The sequence below is a fragment of the Corvus kubaryi genome, unplaced genomic scaffold, assembly GCF_017639235.1.
Source record: "Corvus kubaryi isolate FWS band 111438036 unplaced genomic scaffold, C.kubaryi_AGA036_p1.0 37385, whole genome shotgun sequence".
NCBI lineage: Eukaryota > Metazoa > Chordata > Aves > Passeriformes > Corvidae > Corvus > Corvus kubaryi.
The window spans coordinates 573706-597362 of NW_024581127.1; the positions used below are offsets into that span (position 1 = coordinate 573706).

Here is a 23657-nt window from a genome sequence, read left to right on the forward strand (position 1 = left end):
AAAGGTCAGTGGCGACGCCGGCGGAGGGGGGAGCGGAAGGTCAGGGCGGCGCGGAGCGGAAGTGGGAGCCGGAGCCTCGTCCGCCATTGTGGGGAAGCGGAGCCCAGAGCAAGGGGGGGAAGCGGCGCTGCGTCCGGCCGGCCGGCTCCTTCCAGTGGGAACCCGATCGGCGGCGGCAGCGAGCCCAGGCGGCGGCGGCGACAATCAGGCGGCGGTGGGGAGGAGGCGGCGGAGGCGAGCGAGCGGCCCCGGCGTGCGGAATCACTCGAGGCCCAGGCGCAGCGGAGCGAGGGGATCGCGGCTCCCCGTGAAGAATGTCAGCCACCAGCGTCGACCAGGTACCGCGTGCGGGGCGGGGGGGCGGCCGCCCGCTCTCTCCCCTTCCCTCTTCCCGGCCCCGTCGTTACCCTCGGCGGGGGAGGGCGGCGGCAGGGCGGCCACCTGCACCTTCCCTCGCCGCCGGGGCGGCGCGGTTCGCGGCCTCCTCCTTCACTGCTTGCTTCCCTCCCCGCCGCCATGGGGAGCGGCTGTCCATCGGAGCCGGGATGGCGGACCCCTTTCCCGGCCCGGCCGCCCCTATTTATAACCGCTGATCCGCGCCGGAGCCGCTCCGCCTCCCCGCCTGCCCGCAGGGCCCGCCGCCGCTCAGCCCCGAGCGCTGCCGGCCCGGTCCCCGCCCGCGGCCCCCTTTGTGTGTGACCTGCCCGGGAGCCGGCCCTTCCCGGCCAGGCCCCGCGGGCTCCCGGTTCTTCGCTCCGGGAGCGCCGTAGTGCCGGGCACCCCGCGGCGCCCAGCGCCGTCTCCTCCCTTGCGTACCCCAAACTCCCCCAGGCTCCTCGTTACCGCATCCTTTCTCTTCCTGCCTTTCGCTCTCCTCGCCCACCTTTTCTCCTTTCGGGCCTCTGGCTTCTTCTTTTTCCCCGGTCTCCGCTTATTACAGTAGTTCTCAGGTTTTCTCCTTGCGATGTGCAGTACTTTTTTTAACTTGGCCCTTCACGGAGCTTAGAAGTTGTTATTTTTTTACCTTTGCTAGGCCTCTGCTGGTCTTTCTCGCTGGCTGGAAGCTGTTCTGTCTTGATCTCTGCTTCCTCCGTGGGCTTTTGCCACTCCCCAAAAGTTTTAGCCCTGCGGTCTCTTGCCTCCTTTTATTTTCTCTCCGTGCCTTTAATGTTTTGTTTCTTTTGTCTCTGTGCATGCTCTCTAGTTTCCTTTAAGCATTTATTTCTAGCTCAGTGATCTCTTAGCTTTTCATTGTTCTGTCTTTCATGAAGGCTGCTCCTTCCCAACTTTTTCTAGTTCCGTGTCTCTTGTTGGTCTTTGCATGCCTTTGTGTCTGGATTAGATTCATCCCAAAAGATGAGGTGGTTGGGGTTTTAAAGCTTCCAGAGATTTTTCCCGTTTTGGGAGAGGGCAGTGGCTAATCAGTGCACCTCTAGATGAAGCAGCAGTGAACAGTGTTATGGTAACTCTGAGACAAATGCACATGAAAATAGCATGGAGGTGGTTACCTCCTAAACTTTCAAACCTCTGAATACTGAGCTCTTCAGGACTAAAAAGTATTAAGAGAGTGATGGAGCCTGGAGGCCCACTCCTGCTTAGTTGAAAGTATATGAGAAGGTGAATTAGATTTTCATGGACTAGCATTTGTTTTTCTAAGTTATTTTATCTTGCTATAGAGGAATTAAGGCTACTGTAACTTGTACTGTTGCATTGATTCTTAGTGCATGGCAGATCGCAGTGTTTTGTAATGACTAATCCTAAAAAAAAAAAAAAAAAAATCCTCCTTAAGGAATTATTTCCTTGTGTGAAAGCTTCATACGGACCGTATCATTTTCTCAATGTAATTGACTAGGTGAGGAATGCACAATTTGAAGTTCACCATATGATACCATTGTATATACCTTTGTATATCTAAAAAGCAAGGCATTGTATGTTATTCTCTGCTAAGTACCTGCCAGTCAATTTAAAAGATGACATATCATAACGAAATTTGGGTATTGGCAGTAATCTTAAACTACTAACTTTTTTTTTTAACTCTATGTGTTATTTTTGTTTATTGCTTATATTTTTTCAGGCCCAGGGGCAATCAAAATTCAGTTTTTCAGCACCATTTAAGCTTCACATGCTGTTAAATCCTAGATGATTTCAATGGTTTTTAGTGAAATTCTATCAGGTTTTGTTTTTGTAGTATTTTATAATGTTACTTTAAGTAATGCTACAACATTTTTTATAATAGCATGGCTTTAAAATAAATATTTTAAATAAATAAATATTTTAAAGTGATATTTAAGTTGAAAAGGGCAGAATTGGCAAATAAATAGAATTACACCGAAGTAAATATTCGAGGATTCTAACTGAACTTGTTTTGCTTCCCTCCCCTCTCTCCCACTTTCCTATATACAGAGACCTAAAGGACAGGGAAATAAAGGTAAGTTAATACCTCGTATTTCTGTATAAATCTGTAATACTGCTTTTATGGACGATAATGTCTGAGAGTCATAGCAAGAGGTTGTAGCCGTAGGATGTCTTTTATTTCAGAGCAGGATGACAGGAAATTGTGTGCTACAGTGTTGCTTCCCAGCATTTTTACTGTGGAACAGCAGTACATCAGTTTACAATGTTTTAATTTTGGAAAAGATTAATGTCAGAAGTCAGACAGTTAAATAGTTATTTCTTTTTAGCTGCCTTTGTGATATGCTTGTATAATCTCTTTTTAACAGTACACCTTGGGCCTTTCTGTGCAGTGAGTAGAATCATCAGGAAGAATCTTTTGAACAGCTTCCTTAGTTTGCTAGACAGCAACCATGTGACTAGTTACTCATATCTGCGAGCAGAAAACATCACCTTCCTTATTCTCAGAATTTATATGGTCTTGCTTCATTTTAGCACTAGTACAGAATCTTTTGTCAGTGTTTGTAGGCCTTCTGCTTTTCTGCTTTTTTCATGTTTCTGTCAACATCTTAGTTTTTAAATACCATACTGAGTGGGATTTCTTTCCCACAGAAACAAGGAACTACTAACTACTTAATATTCTTCTCTCTGAAATTCTTGGCAAGTCAGTTGTAAACAGCATTTCAGATTATATCTTGCAGTATTTTGTCTGGAATTTGTTTTCTTACTAATATTCTATTTGGAATTTCTTCCCGCCTGAACAGTACACTTGTGCCCATTTAATTCCTAGCTGCTCAGCAAGCTGAGCTGTAGAATAGCATGCACACAGCTACCTCTCTGTGTTAATATGCTTATTATACTTATGCGGATAAACATTTTACTTTTTGAGCTCAGGTACTCTTTGCCCCCTTTAGTTCATTATCTGAACTAATCTAATTGTTCTCTGTGAGCTGTCATTTAATGTTATCCACAGAGTACTTATTCTATTATTCTGTCTACGTGCAGATTATCTGCTTCTTGTTACAAATATTGCTTGTGAGGTGGCACATGGTTCCCAGATCTCACTGAATTTGGCCTGTTCTTTTTAATTTCTCTACGTTCAGAGAAAAATGAACTTGTTTACCTCCTTAGATGTTCTTAGTTTGGTCATTCTTGAATACTTGTTCTCTCATATTCTAATAGTCCTACCCTTTTTTTCCCCCCCAAAGTGCACTTCTTAACTACTTCATGTTTTTGAAATAGTTTGTGGTTATACCTTCCATGTTACCCTTAAATGAAAAGTCAGACTCATTGTAGCAAGTAGTTTGTGGCTTCACAGTCTTTGAATTACCATTTCTCAGTTTTAGTGAAGTTAATGAGATGCATCTATTAGAGAATCACACAGGTAATTTTTGAACTATACTCTATATATGTGAATTGGACTGGAAGTATTAAGCATTTCTATTTGGGTGCTATGTTGCAGTGTGTAAAAGCGCACTAGTCAGCTTTACTTTGGTTTATTTATGTTAGCATATTTTTGTGTTCCATAATTTGTTACTGCTGTGAAATACTTGAATCAAAACACATCTCTGTTTGCTATGTAAGGAAGAGATTTTTGCATTTTTGAACTTGGATTTTTTTATGGAGTACATCCTTTTAAATAATAAATACTTGCGATGTATTCTCTTGGTGAGAGTATGACCTAAATGAAAACTATAGTGAAACAGAACAATTGATCTCAGTTCTGTAGTTTGGTGTAATGTCTGTTTAGTGAAACTAAGTTATGACTTAGCATTAGATTAAAGATCTAGGAGATTGTGCTACCATCTTCAGTGTAGCACAAGTAGTTGGCTTTGGGTTAGAGGCTGTTTCAAGAGGACGAATTAAGTCAGTGTCAGCAGTCCTTGCTGACCACATGTTAGCAGACAGTAATCTTTCAGTTGACATGATAGGTCTCAGCATAGAGAAGCTTTGAGGGAAGATGTGATACTGAGTTAACAGACTAATCTGTAGTTGGTTCTGTGCATAAGAGTAGTAGTGTTAAAAGAGATGGCAGAAGCTGTCCACATATCTGGTAGAGCATGTGAGAGAATGGGTGAGCAGTAAAAAGGGTGTATACATATTTCATATTGAAATGAAAAATATTAGACCTGCAAATGATATTGCTAGGTAGCTGATTTTTATTGTCTAGCAAAATGCCTTGAATGCTTTATTCTAATTGATTATAAATTGGTGTACTGTGCTGTTTCCTTCAACCACAATTTGTAGGACTGAAGTTTTAGTATGTAGAACAGTACTATCTCTTGTGTCAGATATTCATGTTGGTATTTCAGAGACTTGAATGAGTAAATCATCCTGTTGTGAAAGTTTTCTTACTCTAGTTGTCAACTACTTTACAGTTGACATAAACCATCAGAACTGACATCAATCAAATTATGTCTTACAGGGGTGTGGAGAAACAAGGCATTCCTGGAACTCCTTTTTTTTCCCCCTCTTGTTTATTGTGCCAGTGTATCAAATCTGTTGTAGGAAGGTGCTGACTTGTTTTTACACTTGTGTGTATAACAATTTTTTTGTTTTGTAGAAGGGTTAAATGTAATTATTAGGTTTAAAACAAGAAAGAAATGTTTCATGATTTTTAGTGTTTATTCTTCACATTAAGGTGTGATGACTTCTAATGAAAAAGTTATTCTTGTGCCTTTGGCCATCATTTTTTGTGAGTGGTTATTCTAAGCATAGTAGCACTTAAAAGAATATTAGCTTTAAATTCCTCTATTTGATGGGTTGCTTCTTCCCAATATCTAATTACATTGTGTGTTTTCACAGTGTTTGCAGAAACATGTGGTATTTTTAGCTTTGTATTGATACAGATATTTTTAGTATCTGTAGATTAGTCTCAATTAGTATTCTTCATCACTGCCCTGTTCAGTTGGAACACTTAACATGAGATTTTGGGAATGAGGCATTCATTTGCTGTTGTTAAATGTCTGTGTGGGCTACATTATTCACTATTAACACATTATGTAAAGTTAGAATTAAAAGCTAAAGAAATATGCTTCCAGTGATGCTATTTCACTGGGAAATGTCTATATTTCAGTAGGAAAAATGTCAGTGTAGAAATATTTTGTGTCATTGACTTAAGATCTCAGTACAGAATGAATAAGAGAGAAAATACATTTACAAGAATGTTTGTTAGTTGTAATGTCAGACCAAAAATAATTCCAACTTTAGTGACCTTTAAATACCTGTGGAACAATAAACACAGCAGATGCACGTTTTATGGAGATTAGCTGTCAGTATGAGGAGGTTAATTTTGATGGGATACTAGTCTTGACGTAGAGCTGTTTATTCCTTTTATTGTGGTTGCATGCTTTTAAGAAACCTGTATGCTGCTGCCCATGTTTTTCATTATAATAGCATTGTGTTGGAGGGTTGTGCTGTCTGTAGTATTTGGTTAAGCCTAAGCAGTGGACATGGCATAGACAAAATGTTTTGACGTTCATCCTGTGTGTAACTGGGCCAAATACAGAGAGGAATATAGTGTTCCAGCTCATTAATCTGTTACCATTGTGTGTAAATTCAGGATGATTCATGACCTTAACTGAAACTCTTCATTTATGGGGGAAAAGAGCCCCCAACACCTAATGTTTAATTTAAATGTGGTGTTTAATTAGAAATATTGTTCTATCCAGTTCTAAACTGCGTTTTGCTCAGCATTGCTAGTCATATTTGACTGTAGCTAGTATAGAAATGCAGTGTGCCAGTTTGTAATAACTGAAGTGTCAGGTATTCTTTTAAAACTTCAAGAAGGTATTCAAAACACAAGTTGCTTTCTTCCCAGATAATTGCTTTGGAAAAAAACCCTTCTGTGTTAAATTATGAATTTTTACCTCTTTTTACTGCTATCTGAAGTTAATAAAGTTTTCCAGGATTTTGATTATTCCTTGTGATTATATCTATTCCTTTGTCATTTCTTTCAGCTAGTTTCATTCACCGAAGTCAGTTTTGTTTTAAGGATGTTGAAGTCAAATGTGAAAAAAAAATTCAAGCACCACTTGGCTTACGATGTGAATTTTGGGTGGCAACCCCCCTACCTGCAATGAAGCTGACTCTTAAACACAAATTTTGGCAAAGTTGAATGTTTAGTTATATGGTTGTGTATGCTTTTCAGAAGCTTTTGCTAAAAGGGGGAGACCACAGAGTTGGCTCCTAACTCAGTTTAAGTTTCAGAAAATCTGCTGTTTTGTTGTAACTTCTGCAGTCGTGGTTTTTCAGTGCACCTAACTGATCATCCTGAAACTCCCTCCCCCCCCCCGAACCTATATGAAAATTAAAAAAAAAAAAAAAAAAGTTGCATTTGGATAACCAGTAATTTATTTTTTGAGAACAGATCTTCATCTTCAGGTTGTATAATTGCAAGTGCTGGTTTAAGTCCCTGTTCTGCTGTGCACCATGGGAAACAGTGGAACTTAGCAGAAACTTGTGCAGTGTGGCTTTGTTTGATTAGTAGCCTGGGGGATGGTAGGATGCCCACACTTCAAGTAATTTGGGCAGCTGGAAAATTCCAGGTAGGTGTAATACCTTAGATGAAATGAAAGGTAATAGGAGACCAAGAAGAGCAGGTAGGAAGAGATTCCAGCATATAGTGGCGTATGTGTTGGGAAAGGCTTGTAATCACCCTTTGGGACTTAAGCTTTTATTTCTGTCTTGCTTTGTCACCTCAGAACTTCAGAGATGTCACTAATGCAGTACAGTTATGTAGGAAATACAGGATTAAATAGCTGAATAGTGGTGTCCTTCATGGTTGTCTTGGTGGGTAACTGCCTTTCCTCCTGGCAGGAGAAAGCTGTATGTTGCAACTTTCCCTGAACCTATTGAATATGTCTATAGATCGGGTTGGTCTGCACATTTGCACTTGGTCTGGTACTTCCAGAAATGCTGGATTTACTGCCTGTGCAAATAAGGTGTGCCTGTAGTTCGTCATCTGTCTGTAGATCTCAGGAAAGAATAGTCAGGAGTAGGCTGTTCTAGCTGCCATCTTTTCAGACCTCTCCTGAGATGTGATCCACATGATGAGTAGAATGAGCTATTTTGTTTAAATTGAAGTGGTGCTTAACAATAATATGTATTTCAATGTACAGATGATTAAGAAGTGCTACCTAGATTGAAAGTGCAGCATAGATTTTTCCAGAGAGTATTCTAATACAGATTTATTTTTAGTTTCAGTACAAAACGGTTCGATTCATCAAAAGGATGCAGTAAATGATGATGATTTTGAGCCATATCTAAGTAGTCAGACAAATCAGGTAAGTGAACATTGGTTACTACCTTGAAGTTAACTTTGATGTTCAGCTGACTTCCAGACTTAATTTTTGGATGTTTCTTAGAATTACTGACTTGCCTTAATATACATTGAAATATAATTTTATATCATATTTTGTTTCATCATATGATATCTTAGGCAGATGAAGTATTCTTAAAAATTCTGGAGAAGGTTAAAAAGCATGCTTTGATGTCTCTTGCTCTTGTGCTTCTGCTCTAGCTTCAAAAAGATGCAGTTACAAGAAACTTGAGCTAAAAATCAAACTCCAAACCCAGAACACAAACCCCAAACCCTTACATTTAAAACAAAATCATCGTTTTGGATGCAGTCCAAATCAACAGTTTTACTGGCTCTGAGAATATATTAACTGCTTGGACATGATTTCCTTTAAAGGTGGTAGAAGTAGCTCACAGCTGATGGCATAATAGATGGAAGCTTAATATTACTGCAGCTTGGTACAGCTCTTCTGCCAGGAAGTTAATGACTTGACTTTCAGAGCTGTGAATTGCCTCTGTAGCTGAAAGTTAATACCAGTTATGTTAAGTTCATAAGTTGGAGTGGTCTTGAGCGAGAGTGCAAGTTATTAAAAGACCAAGAATTTTGCTTGCCTTCACTTTTTTTTTTTTCCAATAATACAGCATTAACAAGGCATCATCTAGAGATTGATAAAGTGCAATTTTTTCTCCAAAACAACACCAGAAGCCGTATGGGGGTAGTCCTTCAAATACCTCAAGAAGTAAATTCTGTGATTTCCCACGGGTCTATCTGGTGTAGTACCGATTCAATGCCCATTCTCATTAGCATGGATATGTTACCATTTTTTGTTGTTACTCCTGAAACAAACAGGTGTCCTTGCATCCATTTCACTGTAATATCTGTTGGGAGTCTTCAATTAGAAGTGAGAAATTTGACAAAACTAAGAATACCACAACTTTAAATCATAGTTGCAGTTATTTTTCTTTAGTTATGAAGGTGCAGCTATGACTTGTTTAGCGTAGCTTGTTATTTTCTTGATACTGTTGGCATGGAGGTATTTTAAACCTAGCTTAGTAGCTAAAAATGAGGATAATGTTCCAAAAAAATGGGGCCATTTAGTGCTTTGAGAAGGTCTCCTGAAGAAATGGCCGTATCTGACAGATACCTCACTCATTGTTCACGTTGTGTGGAATGGTGGAAGTTAAAAATACATTCATATAATGCTTAAAAATGTTTTGGATTGTATTACAGGCTTTTTTTCCCTGAGCATAATTGTCAGTATTGCTGATTTTTAAATTTTATTTTCTTGCAGAGTAACAGCTATCCACCAATGTCAGACCCATATATGCCTAGCTATTATGCTCCATCCATTGGATTTCCATACTCTTTAGGTGAAGCAGCATGGTCAACTGCAGGTGACCCTCCAATGCCATATTTGACAACTTATGGACAGATGAGCAATGGTGAACACCATTACATACCTGATGGTGTATTTAGTCAACCTGGGGCATTAGGAAACACCCCTCCGTTTCTCGGGCAGCATGGATTTAATTTTTTTCCTGGGAATGCAGACTTCTCTACGTGGGGGACAAGTGGATCTCAGGGACAATCAACGCAAAGCTCTGCTTACAGCAGCAGCTATGGCTATCCACCTAGTTCTCTTGGGAGAGCCATAGCAGATGGACAGGCTGGATTTGGCAGTGATACTCTGAGCAAGGTGCCTGGGATTAGCAGCATTGAGCAAGGCATGACTGGACTGAAAATTGGTGGAGATATGACGGCTGCTGTAACAAAAACTGTAGGTTCAGCTCTGAGCAGTACAGGTATGACAAGCATAGCAGCTAACAGCGTGCCCCCAGTTAGCAGTTCAGCACCTAAACCAACCTCATGGGCTGCAATTGCAAGGAAACCTGCTAAACCTCAGCCAAAACTCAAGCCTAAAGGTAATGTGGGCATTGGGGGCCCTGCTGTACCGCCGCCACCTATAAAACACAACATGAATATTGGAACTTGGGATGACAAAGGGTCAGTGGTAAAAGCACCCCCAGCTCAACCAGTACTGCCTCCTCAGACTATAATCCAGCAGCCTCAGCCATTAATTCAACCACCACCACTGGTGCAAAGCCAACTGCCTCAACAGCAGCCTCAGCCACAGCAACCACAACAGCAACAAGGACCTCAGCAGCAGGCCCAGCCTCACCAGTTGCAGCAGCAACAGCTGCAAAACCGCTGGGTAGCTCCTCGTAATAGGGGTGTGGGCTTCAGCCAGAACAATGGAGCTGGTAGTGAGAACTTTGGTTTAGGTGTTGTATCTGTCAGCTCCTCACCTTCTGGTGTGGAAGTGCACCCAGTGCTGGAGAAACTAAAGGCCATAAACAACTACAATCCCAAAGACTTCGATTGGAATCTGAAGAATGGACGTGTGTTTATAATCAAAAGTTATTCAGAGGACGATATTCATCGCTCCATTAAGTACTCTATCTGGTGTAGTACTGAGCATGGTAATAAGCGCTTGGATGCTGCTTACCGGTCCCTGAATGGAAAAGGCCCACTCTATTTACTCTTCAGTGTGAATGGCAGTGGACACTTTTGTGGAGTGGCTGAGATGAAGTCTGTTGTGGACTACAATGCATATGCTGGTGTCTGGTCTCAGGATAAGTGGAAGGGGAAGTTTGATGTCAAATGGATCTTTGTCAAAGACGTTCCCAATAACCAACTGCGACATATTCGCTTGGAAAACAATGACAACAAACCGGTTACCAATTCGAGGGACACTCAAGAGGTACCCCTAGAAAAAGCCAAGCAAGTGCTTAAAATAATTGCTACTTTCAAGCATACCACCTCAATCTTTGATGACTTTGCACATTATGAGAAGCGTCAAGAGGAGGAGGAAGCCATGCGTAGGGTAAGCAATCAGTGTCGTTACAGTAGCTCTCTTTTTTTTTTTTTTTTTTCTGTTTTTGGAAAACTTGTTTTTCATTCATCTGGAATTTCTGTCTGCAAGTGTTGAATCAGAAAGTGGTACTTCTTACCCAAAGTATCTACTTGATATAACTTGCTCTTAATGAAAAAATGTAAGTTCTTGTAACTTGTTTGTTAGTTCAGTCATGTGTTTAATCACAAAACTAAGGTAGGCCTGAATAAGCAGAAATCTGACATGTTCTACTTCTTCAATGCAAATGAAAACTGAATTTAGTGTATTATTCATAACTGAAGTCTTCTTGCTTAGGTTTTTACAGTTTCTGATGTCATGAAAAGGACCAGAAATTTGAGAAGAAGCGTACTTTATTTAATCTAACATTTCAATTCAAATTCTGCTTTGATGAAATGTTAACAGCATGATTACTGTGAAAAGCAGGTTTTCTCCTTAATTCAATTTATTTTTTGTACAACCGTGAAACACAGAAGTGATACAGTGATGACTTGTATAGTGTTGAAATAATTTTTTGGACCTTTCTGATAGTGCATTTCCTAAAGGAAGTAATGTGTAGTTCATTTCTGCAAGGAAGAGTAAATGTGATAAATCTGTAGCGAAACTTGTAGTTTTGAAGGCGTTTCAGGAAACCGGACAAGGGAATAGCATTTAATTCAAGCAGTTTTATAGTACTTGTCTACTTTGTCTTGTGTACTGTCCCTAATCATAATGCTTGTGTTCACCATTGGCCACAATATTTACTCTTCCTGTATTTACTTTCTTTCCAGACTTGCCAATAACTGTAAATGTATGATTTGTCTTGTGGTTAGAAACATTTCAGGAGCTATTTTTACCAGTTAGATGATAAGCAACTATTCAAAAATGGGAGTTCCCATCAGGGTGGTTTGGTGCTAATAATCTCTGTCATGTCATACCACTCACTGAATAAAAACCCCCAAAAGTTTAGGGTTTATGCTAAGTAGGGGCCTTGAGACGTGTGAAGTTGAGAATTTGTTCACTTGAAGCCAACACATAAAGAGGCTGCGAAGCAGATGAAACGCTTACTTCTCTTGGGTTTCTAGTACTGTCATGGTTTCACCCTGCTTGTACGTTCCTACATGATGTGTTGCATCTCTTGTAGAACAGTGTTGGGTATACCCCAAATCAATTTTGTAGTTCTATTGCATGACACTGCAATAAATTGTCATGTTGAAAGTTTTCTAGTGTTGGGAGACTAGATGAATATCCCAGTTGGGTGTGTAATGCCTTTTAGATTCTTTTGGTAAAAAGAAAAAGGATTATGCCCTAAATGAGTATTGTTACTTTCATGGTTTCTTGATGATGGGGTGACAGACTGCTTTCTTAATGAATATTCAATGTAAGGGGCAAGCTTTGACTTTTTCGGGCTTTGGCACAACTTCATCAAGTGCAGAATCACCATCTCCCATCAAGGGAGGTGATTGTCCCACTCTACCCTGTGCTAGTGAAGCCTCCTCTCGAGTCCTGTGTGCAGTTTTCAGTGCCACAATAGAAGACATAAAGCTGTTAGAGAGCATCCAGAAGGGCCACAGAGATGTTGAAGGGTCTGGAGGGGAAGCTATGTGCGGAGAAGCTGTGGACACTTGGTTTGTTCAGCCTGGAGGAGACTGAGGGGAGACCTCATTGTGGTCTTCAGCTTCCTCACAAGGGGAAGTGGAGAGGCAGGCAGTGATTTCTTCACTCTTGTGACCAGTGACAGGTTTTTGAGGGAATGGCCTGAAGCTGTGTCAGGGAAGATGTAGATCAGAGATAAGAAAAGAGTGGGGTTGGGCACTGGAACAGGCTCCCCAGGGAAGTGGTCACAGCTCCAAGCCTGAGAGAGTTCAACAAGTATTTGGTCAGTACTCTCAGGCACATGGTGCGACTCCTGGGCTGTTCTGCACAGAACCAGGAGTTGGACTTCAGTGATCCTCATGGGCCCTTTCCAGATATTCTGATTCCGTGATTCGTTGTGATTTTGTAATGTTTCAGGAGGACTAAGGTTATAATGTTTCTCTGTAGCCTTCATGCTTCAGTATTTTCCAAAATTTTAAAGTTTCAAGATATTTCACAAATAACTGGTTTGCTTCAAAAGTATTTCCTTTTTTGGAAAAACTTAACGAGAAAGTCATAAGTCAGACATGCGTAGCAACTCAGGAAGATTGTGTTTTATTTGTGGTTTTGTTCCCTCAGTAGTAGGTAAAAGGCACAAAATGTAATGAAGAGGAGGAATGTAGATTATTGGAAGTGTATGCTAAACTTAAAATTCAAAGTACTAAGTCCAGCACTTAGTATGTCTTGCGCTAGATAACAGTGCTGATGGGTATTTGAGCAATAAAGTAACACTGCTATTTGAATAATATCTTCAGAGAAACATACAGTATCTGTATGACTCAAGTATTGAACTCCGTGTCTCTTTGTAGGTACCTTTCCCAGCACTGTTGAAAGAAAACATACTTGTCAAGATACTCGCGTAGTGACCACTGGCTCTTTTACAGCATCGTACAAATTGGTTTTATGACCAATTGTGAAAAACTGCTTTAGAACTGTGTAGGTTAGTCATGAGGTTTTCTCTTTGCGGATGGATTTGAGGTATGCCTTAAGCAAATTAATATGGACTTAAAATATAGGAAGTCCAAATTAAACTAATGACATCTACTGAGAGTTTAGCATTCTCCTATGATTGAATGTTGATTTTAAATCTCTGAGATTTTTCTTTTATCACACAGTGTACAAGAAATCTGTCTTTAAATTGTAAACATACAATTGTTAACCCTTATGATTCAAGTTTGTAAATGTACAAATTAATATTGTAAGCTCTGGTTTATGGTTAATTGAGTAATTATTACCTAGTGGCAGCTAGGCTTTCATGGAGCCGTATTTAAATATGTGCACCTTCTACTGCCAGTAGAACTGTGTGGATTAAATTCGTGCTCATTTTCTTTGGCAGGTGTGGCAATCACTTTGTTTCCAGTGTTTTGGTCATGAAAAATACACTTATTACTCTTAATAAAATATTAAATGCATCAGGCAGCAGTAGTCGCTTCCATGTTCTTTGAAATTCAGTTAATGTTTTGCTGTTGCATAGGTGGTTACAAACTTTCGTACAGCCAGCAATCTAAATATCATAAACAGCAAATGACATAGGGATTTAATTTACTTTATAACTGTTCATCATTACAGCTAACTTATCTTAAAATAATTGGTTGTAAAAGTTTAATCTTAACAACTCAAGGGGATCAATAATTCATTTCCAATATGGCCTAGCAGTATGTTTTATTAAAATATGGCAGTATACTTCTAAAAGTGCAAGGAATAGTCTCTGATAAACGTGAAGCTTCAGTAACTTTGCCGTTTCATAAAGGTTACTTAAAAATAATAATGAATAGTCTCTTTAAGCATAAATTTTAGCACTCTAGTGTCTACCACTGTTAGATGTAACCCTGGTGTGGGTAAGGTATCTCCAGCTGGGGTTGTGCAGTAATCATTCCCCTTCTCTTACATCTCAGGTTCCAGTCTCCAATTGAAACATACAAGTGCTGTGATGTTTTACCAAAGAATTAAAGAAATGAGTGATGCTTTTCATGAGTTCTGTCAGACATATATTGAAATAGTCTGGAATTCCATTTGTCCTTAGCTAACTGCTGCTTTGTGGTATAAATGTGCTGATTTGTATGCATATTATTTAAAAAGATGTTTTATTGTCTTTCAGCAGAAAGGTGTAAAATCTAAATGAAAGAAACAGAAATCTTAAAATATGCCTTTTAAGATTACATAATTACATTTTAGAAAATAAAAGGTACTGAAAATAAAGAAAAACATCTGTAATAATAGCTTTGCACCTGATCTTCAGTAAGTATATGGATGAAAATAAAATGTGACTGATTAAAAATGCAGTTGTTGACAGATTACAACTTCCTTGCCCTCAGATGGTGGTTTACTACCTGTTGTCCTAGGACTTCTTTTGGTGCTTTTTGGTGGAGAATTCTACTTTCGTAGCACACAATGGGGAAAAAAGGTCACAGTTTCATGTAATTGTAGAGCACTTTAGATGGTTTGCTTAATGCAATACTCCAGAAAAGTAATTGATTTTTTTTCATGAGGTAAGATAGAAGAATTTAGTATATATTTGTGTTTATCTAATTTGCATTTGGAATTTTCTTACTTTTCAGGAAGCCTTTAAATGACAGATAATTAAATTTTAGCTTTCTCCTCTTGTATTATATGTCTTGTAATAGGAATGCTGACATAGCTAGAACTTCTTGACTCTCCAAAGGAGTAATTTTCTTTCCCCTTCATTCTCATACCAATATAACTTTTGTTTCTCTGATAATTGGGTCATTATCAGGCTGCAGTGTTAAGCAGTGTAACTTCTTTCCTTTCTAGGACATTACTGACATTGTGCTTGATTTGATATTTCTTAAAAATATCTTGGAGGGAGAAAACATCATTAACAGTGAACTGTAGCTGCTGCTTCTTCCTCTTTACCTCCAACCATCAATTACTATGTTACACTGTTAAAATCAGATATAGATACATTGACAGATTTTCAGTTAAGGAAAACAGGTAGTTGACAAAATTTTTTAATGCAGTTAAATGATATTTGTAGTAAACAACTTTTAAAAGTTTGTGTATTTACATCTAAAAGAGGTTCATGTAATAAACATGAAACGATCTAAAAGGTTATGTAATTAATATCTTCTGAGAAACATGTTCATATCCTGTATGCTTTTGATGAAGTTTCGAGGGACATTATTTTGCAATTTCCTTGAACTTCATATTTATCAACAGTGTCATCTTCATAATTGAAAGTGAGAAAGTAGAAACAGGAGACACTTTTTTCCCTCCCTTTATAGTCAGTCATGAGATGAATATGTACGCCTGGTCATGGGAGAAGATGATCATTTGGAGCTGGAATAATTTTGGACATACTGATCCAGAATTCCCTTTCCCATGATGGTGTGCTTATTTGCCATGTTTTCATTTGCTTTTGCATCTTTAATCTTTGGAAAAATTTTAAAAATTACCTTCAAGCCCATATGTTACAGGCTCAGGGATTTCAAATGTGCCCATTTTCTGTGCATTTGGTAGAGTCAATTATTTCTGTTCCAAGGTACAGTTTAGAATTCATTAGAGGATAGGGATAGATGTTACATTGTGGTCTGTTATGTGACCATGTAAGAGTTTGAGCAGTGATGTCTGCATTTCTCTAGTGATGATGCAAGAGGGAAAGTGCAGTATTGGACTGTTGAATAAAAGAGGTGGACAGTAATTAAACTCACAGGCAGTCTTAGTTCATAGCAACACTTGTGTGGATCTTGTTGTTTGTTTGTTTGTTTGAAATCCTTAACCTGAAAATCAAGCCTATGAAGTCCTTTTTACAGAGTGGATTCAACTTCTCTTACTCTGGGAGTCGAAAGACCAATTTCTCCTGTAAAATAGGGACCCCTATTGGAAAAGCTAGGAATATCAACCAAATGGTTTACTTCTAGCATAAGAGACCAGTCATTTTTTGGGATCTAATACTTTAATGTTCCTAAATATCAAGGCAGCTACCTAAGACAAGACTTCAAACTTGATTTGAGCTGGATCTGTGACAGCTGTACCTTTTCTAAATGCTATGTCTTTTAAGTTGTGATTTTTAAAGCAAAAGAGTAATTCTAAGTCTCTTGTTCCAGAGCAAAAGCAGAATACTGAGTATACACAAATAGCTGTAAAAATTCATGAGGCACCCTTCTGCTTCCTGCTACATCTCCTCAGATTTCAGTGCTCTATTAAGAACAAATTGTCTAGAACAGTGGTGCTTTTCCTGCAGTTTGCAGGGAAGAAATATGCCTGCATATTGCAAGGAAGTCCTAACTCATGTGACTCTTCACAGCCTTGCTTCATTGATTCATACTGCAGATGGGCTAGCTAGCAGAAACTCAGTGAAGATTTCTGGAAGTGGTTTGCTGGAAAAAATGGCACTTTAAAACATACAGATCTTGCATGTCTATTAAAGGTCTTCCTGTAGATTCAGTTAAACTAGGATTGTTTGTTTTACATTAAAACTGATTTGCTTAAACCTTCATATGCATCTAGCTGAAATGAAACGTTACAAAACTTTGCAGATGATAAAGTTTTTGAGCCCAGTTCTTTGGGAGTTTTTCAGAGGTTTGATAGTGTAGTTAATATTGATGAGTAATTATGGTTTTGTTCTGTACCCTTGGGATTATAGTTGGTTGTAAAAAGTAAATGTAAACTTCCATGTTCACTGCATTTTCATATAAATAGGAAACCAAGATAAAGTAAGTTCATTTTTCCTCATGGTAGATTGGAATTTGAGTTACACCTATTCAAAGAGTACGAGTGGTGAGGCTTAAAGAAAAACTGTCTGAGAAGTTCTTCCTCAGTGTAAGCCCTGCAGTGAGTGTTATTTCCCTTCCAAGGCTACTATAAATTCCTTAGCAGAACAAATAAATAACATGTTCTTGTTGCCCATGAGCATCTGAGAGAAAAAAACTAACCCAGGTGTCAGAGTTATCTTTCTGCTTCTTTTGCTGGGACAGAGGTCATCACTAAATGCAATTTCTACAGATTTGGTAAGAAGTTATCTCTTGTCAGGCTTCAAAAACCAGTGTTATACTCTGAGCATTGTTAACAAATAATAATGAGGATCTGGAGGCTTGCTTTTTTTTTGTTTGGTTCTTTTTTTTTGTTTGTGTTTTTTAGTTTGTTTTTGTTTTGGGTTTTTTTGTGGTTTTTTTTTTGTTTTTTTTTCTTTTTAATGAACTTGCTGAAATGGCTGTCTTGTAGATAATTAAAGTCTGATATTTCAGCGTATAATGATGTACAGCACTGAAGCAAAGCACTTCTGCTTGTAGTTAGAATTGGCTGATCCATCACGGAAAGTATCCGCCTGGGAAAACAAGACTGGAAGGGCTTTTCTGGCTCATGAAGTTGAAGCTTGGTTTCTGCAGAGCCTTTGCTTGTTGTGTGTTACCATATGGTATCTTGAAGTAGTTGGGTTTCTTTCTCCACCTCTGCCTTCTGAATTGGTGTACCCTGTGGAGTTTCAGATGTGGATTAAGTTCTTACTGCCTTTATCATTACCATAATCAAAAAATGTGGTCTGTCCATGTTGTACTAACAGTGCATGTGTTTGCTCAAATTTAAATTTATTTACCTTTTTACTATAATTTGTTCACATTTTTTCCTATAGTAGGAAAATGTACTTACAAGTATGTTTCAGTGACTGAAATAAGTAAAATGCCATCAAAACTAGTAGGAAGAATAAATAAATTAGAAGTCTAGGTCTTCTGGCTTGTGCAGAGTTTCTTAATATTTATGTGCTTGAGAGCCTTATATACTGTCTGTTGTTCAACTGATCTGCAGCAGCAGAGTCTCAGATGAGTATTAATTCATAAAGCTTACTGGGAGAAGGAGCTACTCTGAAGGTGTAAAACCTTATTTGACTTTGTATGTTAACTTTGATTTTTAATTTGTGCCTTGTGGTTTTCATGTTGGGTTAAGAAATAGAAGAAAATTAGTGTTTAGGAAGGGGATGGCATCTGCACAGGAAAAATTTCTAGGTTCATGTAAGACTTCTAGAGACCCTTTTCATCTGTTCCTTCCCTCTGTTCTTCCCAGAATTCCCAGAAGTGCTTCTCAGAGAAATGTATTTAAATATATTTATCTGTTTCTAAGGTAGTTTCTGTGTTGAGGAGATGTCCCTCTTGGGAGTTCAAGAGTGAGAAGTTAAAAAGGACCAATATTTCACACAACTTTAAAGTTTCAGTAATCTAGTTTACATTAACAGCCAGAGATATAAATGGAGTAAACGATTTCTGGCATTTTTCAGTTTTCCAGTAATCTGTTTTTCATTGTGGTTCTTGAGCACTAAGGTCAATGCTTATGCTGTCCTAGCTGTAATGGTACACTGGGGCGAAATAAATTGCAGATTATGGCTGATGCCATTAGTAAATGAGATTTCATGAACTTTGCTGTGGCTTCTTTTCACCACCTCTACAGCTGCCTGCTCTGCCTCTGCCAGGTGTTTCTGCCCACGCAGCACAGTTGGCAGAGCAGATGAGTGCCCGCGCCTCACTTCACAGAATGCAGTCTGACATGTTAGCTTACATTGCAGATGAGCAGGGCTTTTAAGTTGAAGATTAAATCGCAGTTTGCAGTAAAGCAGCTTCTGAAGCTGTTGTGAGAATGCTGCCTCTTGGGAGAGGGGCGGAGCAGACAGCTCCAGGCATGAACGCTTTAAACATTGCAGTAAGATGCAGAGGTTTGGCAAAATTCTAGGCTTTTTTTTTTTTTTTTTTGCAAGTATAGCTGATAATGCTGGAGGTGAGGATGTGTGGGAGCTCTGCAATTGCCTGTGTAACCCTGGACAGCTTTCAAAATGGACTCCTTGAAATGCTTGCACTTGCAACTACTGTAAAAATCAGCCAAAGTAATTCTTTCAGATCTGCCTTCCCTGGCCTTGAGCTTCAGTTTGTGGGACCTTGGAAAAAAAATACAGCCAAGGATTGTAGTAGCTTCTTGTTCTTGTTAAGGTGCTTTTGCATTTACATGTAGACTACTTAAAACAAGGCTTTTTCGTTTACCTTCTTTGTGGCAAAGGAATCCCAAAGTCAGGGTTGTGTGCATCTCAGTAGTTTCTTTCAAATCAGATCAGGAAATGTTTTTGTTGCTTTGAATTTTGAAATTTTGTTAGCACAGAGATTTCATTATATTTGAGGATAAATTACATTGCAGCTACTTCTCAGCATGGGATCATTCAATTAATGCTCTGAATTCAGGCAACTAAAATTTGGAAGTAAGTCTGCCTTGCAGTTCAGACCAAGTTAATTTCATAGTTTTGTTCATACTAGATTGATGCACGTTTCTAAGGCCTAAGCAGGTTTTAGGTTCACCTTTACTTGGTTTGTGCATGGGGTTATTTGCATGTATGAAATCTGCTTAGCATATGGTCTGCAGCATATGGTCTGCTGCAGGTACCTTTAACCAACTAATATGTTCCCACATTGTCCTGGTTTGAATGATACTTAATTTCCATGTCCTGTTCATAAACTCCCCATAAAGCTGGGTAAACCTGACCATGGTGAGTTCTGAAGTGAAATTGACCTTTGGAAGAGAACTTAAATATACAGGAAAAAGTTTTCGTCCAAGAGCATTGCAAGAGATGTGACAAAAGTTTTGCTCCTCTGAATATAAGAAATGAAATTAATTGGGTAAGAGAGAAGTGGTTATGCTGGAAACTTCTACTCTGGTGGTAGAAACCTTCTGGAGGTAAAGTCTTCTGTTAGTTTGCCTATAACCACAAAAAAAACCCCAGAAAACAAACCCAAACAAAAATCAAAACACCAAAAAACCAGAAGGAAATTACTTTGAGACAGTGGTCCAGGAGCATGATCCAACTTGGAGTTGGGGAGGGATTTGGGATTTTTTTTGAGTGGAATACCACTGTGTGTTTTGAGTAAATAGGTCTTCTTTCTCTCTGTTTTCTGTACAGAGTGCCAAATGTTGCTGATACCAGTATTTGAAGAATGTACTGTTCACTTGCATTGAAAAATGTCATGCTTATATATCTGCTTGAAGTATTTAAATATAAATTAAATAATATGTAGTAATTAAGTAATGTGTAATTCTGAGACTACAGGAAAGGTGTGCTGATGTTTTGAAGCCTTTTTTCTTGGTAGAATTTAAAGTGGATGTAAAATTTGCAACACCTTTATTTCATCAAGTGGAAGCAGGTAGTCAGGTCATCATTCCTTTTCTACTTTGAGTTTTTATGAACTTAAATACATTTTGAGTTGAGGGCTTCGTGAAGCATAACGTTGGTCAGTTTATAGTACAGCAATTTGAAATGCCGAGAGTCTTTCTGGACAGCCTGAGTCAGTGCTTATGGATGTAATACTTACAAATGAACAGGACCTGGTGATTTTTAGGTGTATACAGGTTGTATTTAAAATTGTTCAATATAAAATATCTATATTTTAATACTGCAGTTTCATAGGCTCCTACTTACTACCACAGGAGTGTTTTTGAGCACTTTGTGTAGTTCTTGCAGTTGAAGTCTGCTAATATTAGAGGAATAATCTGAGATGTGCCTGAGCAGGCTATTTTTGCATGCCTTACCCTCACAGTGAGGCATGAGGCCAGTCATCATCTGTTTTCAGCCAAGAGTGCATTGTTAAGATACCAGCTTGTATTAATGACTGATACTATCAATCTTGCATATAAAAAGCAGTATCTTACTATGAAAATATTAATGATATATTTTTGGGCTCAGAAAAAAGTTTTTCTAGCAGAATAGCACAAGTATCATTCTCACTTTAAATATACTTAAGTTCCACTCTAGCAAATGTCCAGTCTTAGACACACAGTTGCTGGGACCATGAGCTGCTCATTGTGACCAAGACTGAGCTTTACTTTTTTGGCGTTTGTCTTGAAGCAACTTGGAGATCTGTCTTGGAAAGGACTAGATCACCAGTAATAACCAGTATAAGTGTTACATACCTTCTTCTTACACTAGACTGTCTTTTTGGGAGACTCTATGTGGGTTCATATGCTAATTTGCAATTTTCTTAAATAGTTTCTAACATAGTAAAGTTTCAATGTGATATGGAGAGAGTGGTTTTGGAATCATTGTTCAAATGCCTCCTGGGTTATTTTGTTTTCCCTGCTATGTTACTGTTCCACTTTTGATATGCTGTATGATGCAATAATAATAAAAATCTGGAGAGGTATTTTTACACTTTTTTTATTCTTTTTTAATGGGGATGAGAACATGCCTCTCTTCCATGCAGGTATTAGTCTATTTCTATAATGTGCTCAGTTGTACATATAAAGAAATGTGTTATGGAAAATGCTATTGAAAGATGAGGTCTTAGTTTTTTACACTCAGACCACGGTGTCTTTTTACAGTCTAGAAGATGCATTATGAAGGCAAAAAGATACAGTTTGTTGATCAGTTTTTATTTTTTTGCTAGAGGTAGTCATAATGCCTAAGTGTATGTTTATCTTGAACAAAATAGAGAAAATGGACGATGATGATTAAGCACTGAAAATGTAATTTATTCTGTTAGACTTGTACTACAGTGTACGAATTTGTTAGTCCCTGATAGTTACAGTGCCATTAGTATGTCAGCCCTGAATGCCAAATGTGGCATCTCACAGTGCTATGAGGGCTGTGTAGTTAATATGGTCGTCACTGCAACTCAGGCTCACATTGAAGTGAGGTTTCTTTGTAGCCATTCCTATTTCACTGACTTTCCATTTTGTTATTGAAAGTAATTTCTAAAAAAAGGTATGGATGGGCTTCTTAAAAAAAATGCTTTTCTTGCCACTTGTGTGTTTGTATGGAGGATAAGGTATTGGGCCAACTAGTTACTTTACCTTTTGTTCTTAAGCACTTTGGAACATTTTATTGTATGGGCCTTTGAGGGAGATACCTGGCAATACCGTATTTTTCCAGGGATATAATGGATGGAGAGTAGAACATTTCTTGACAACTTAAGCAGAAGATTTATATATATAAGGCAAGTATATCTTGCCTTATTTGTGGCCCCTTTGGTCTCCTTGCTCAGTTCACTTTGTGCAATATATTTTACTGTGAGTGAATTAAAAGTGACATTATAAGTCCTTTTTTTGATAGCTTTTTTTGGAACATGTTTGCCTTTTAGTTTGACATATACTTCTGTGTTTCTCTTTAAGAAGTTGACTTAAAATGTATGATTTCATATTCCAGAAAATAATTGAAGCTTTTTCGAAAGCGTTTTGCCTGATTTAGCTAAATTGCAAGCAGTGAAAATGCTGTAATGGAAGGAAAGAGATAATGTTGATCTGTGTGTATTAACATGATTGTCCTTTTTTGTTTTTGTTTTTTTCAGGAGAGAAATAGAAACAAACAATAACTATATGGAGATGTCCTGCTAGAATACAACACTAATGATGTAGACTCTGGAAATGCCTAATATGTCTAAGAAGACGTTATTAAAGCTTTTTTCTGCTTAAGGTGACATCTTTGAACACTTTAACACGAAATTGACTCTTCTTGTAATGGTTCTCATCAGTGCATCTGCCCTTATACTCTCTCACCAAACACACTTGAGAACTGTACCTTCGTCAAGCACTTTCTGTCCTGAAGCTTTTACCAGTATCTGCTGTCTTTTGTATTTATGCATCCTAGCTAAGGCACAGGAGACCGAACGAATGCAAGGATTCATTAACTCTTTGAATTTGTTAAATACTAACATTTAACCATTAGAAGTGGTTCAATGATGTGAGATTCACATTGCTTCAACTTAATTTTTTCTTTGTTGTAGTTTTTTTAATTGTCAGTTTTTAGCTATTCAACAGATTAAAAAGCAAATCATGCCATATTTAGTCCTGGAGTAAAACTCAAGTCTAAATGTTCATGTGAAAATTATTGTAGTAATCTTTTAATATGGCAAAGCAACTTTAAGCTGCAGTTTAGCCAAATGAATTGTAACAGGAAATTATAATAGAATGACATTTCCCTTGTTTCAAACTGTTTGGTGTAAGAGAATATTAATATGCAGCTTGGTGGACACCACCAGTTAATGCACATTTCTTTATTTTTTTTCTGTAACATGTATACTGAAAAAAGTGCATTTGTCTGAGGAACTGTTTGTTTGCTACCACTCAATGAATCTCAGTTTTGAGTAAATGTACCTCAGTCTAAATCAGACTTTTTATGACCTTTATAACTACATTTAAAATAATCTTTAATTCCTATTTCTGGGTGTTTGCAAGCCTGACAGATTGCTATCATGAAAGTGAAAATTTACTCCTCTAGGTGATTCACTAGCTAAATAAACATAATTCTTGTTTAGCAAGCATATACTCTGTTTCTCAAATTTTTTTTTCATTGTGCCAACATTGAGATGTTTTTCCCCCTATTTGAAAATATTTTGAGAAAAATACTTTGGTCCATGGAGTTTACATGTTCCATAACCATGTTAAGATGATTTTAGAACCATGCAACAAGAATTTTAGAACACATATTAAACGGGCCAGTTCTATACTAGTTTTTAAACTCTA

General features: G+C 38.3%; 1 protein-coding gene across 1 annotated transcript; it reads left to right on the forward strand.

Moving 5' to 3' along the window:
- Positions 1-246: 246 nt before the first annotated feature.
- YTHDF3 (YTH N6-methyladenosine RNA binding protein 3) lies at positions 247-23457 on the forward strand. Its single transcript, XM_042035785.1, has 5 exons — positions 247-338; positions 2404-2428; positions 7591-7676; positions 8982-10574; positions 22484-23457. Exons 1-5 carry the CDS (start codon positions 315-317, stop codon positions 22505-22507), a joined length of 1752 nt encoding a protein of 583 aa, XP_041891719.1. The 5' UTR covers positions 247-314; the 3' UTR covers positions 22508-23457.
- Positions 23458-23657: the final 200 nt, after the last annotated feature.

Excerpts from the sequence above, each read along its gene's own strand:
- YTHDF3 (XM_042035785.1), top strand. The coding sequence starts at position 315 with ATGTCAGCCACCAGCGTCGACCAG. Across the intron at positions 2,429-7,590 it reads TAAAGGACAGGGAAATAAAG|TTTCAGTACAAAACGGTTCG; the intron begins GTAAGTTAATAC and ends ATTTATTTTTAG. Across the intron at positions 10,575-22,483 it reads AGGAGGAAGCCATGCGTAGG|GAGAGAAATAGAAACAAACA; the intron begins GTAAGCAATCAG and ends TGTTTTTTTCAG.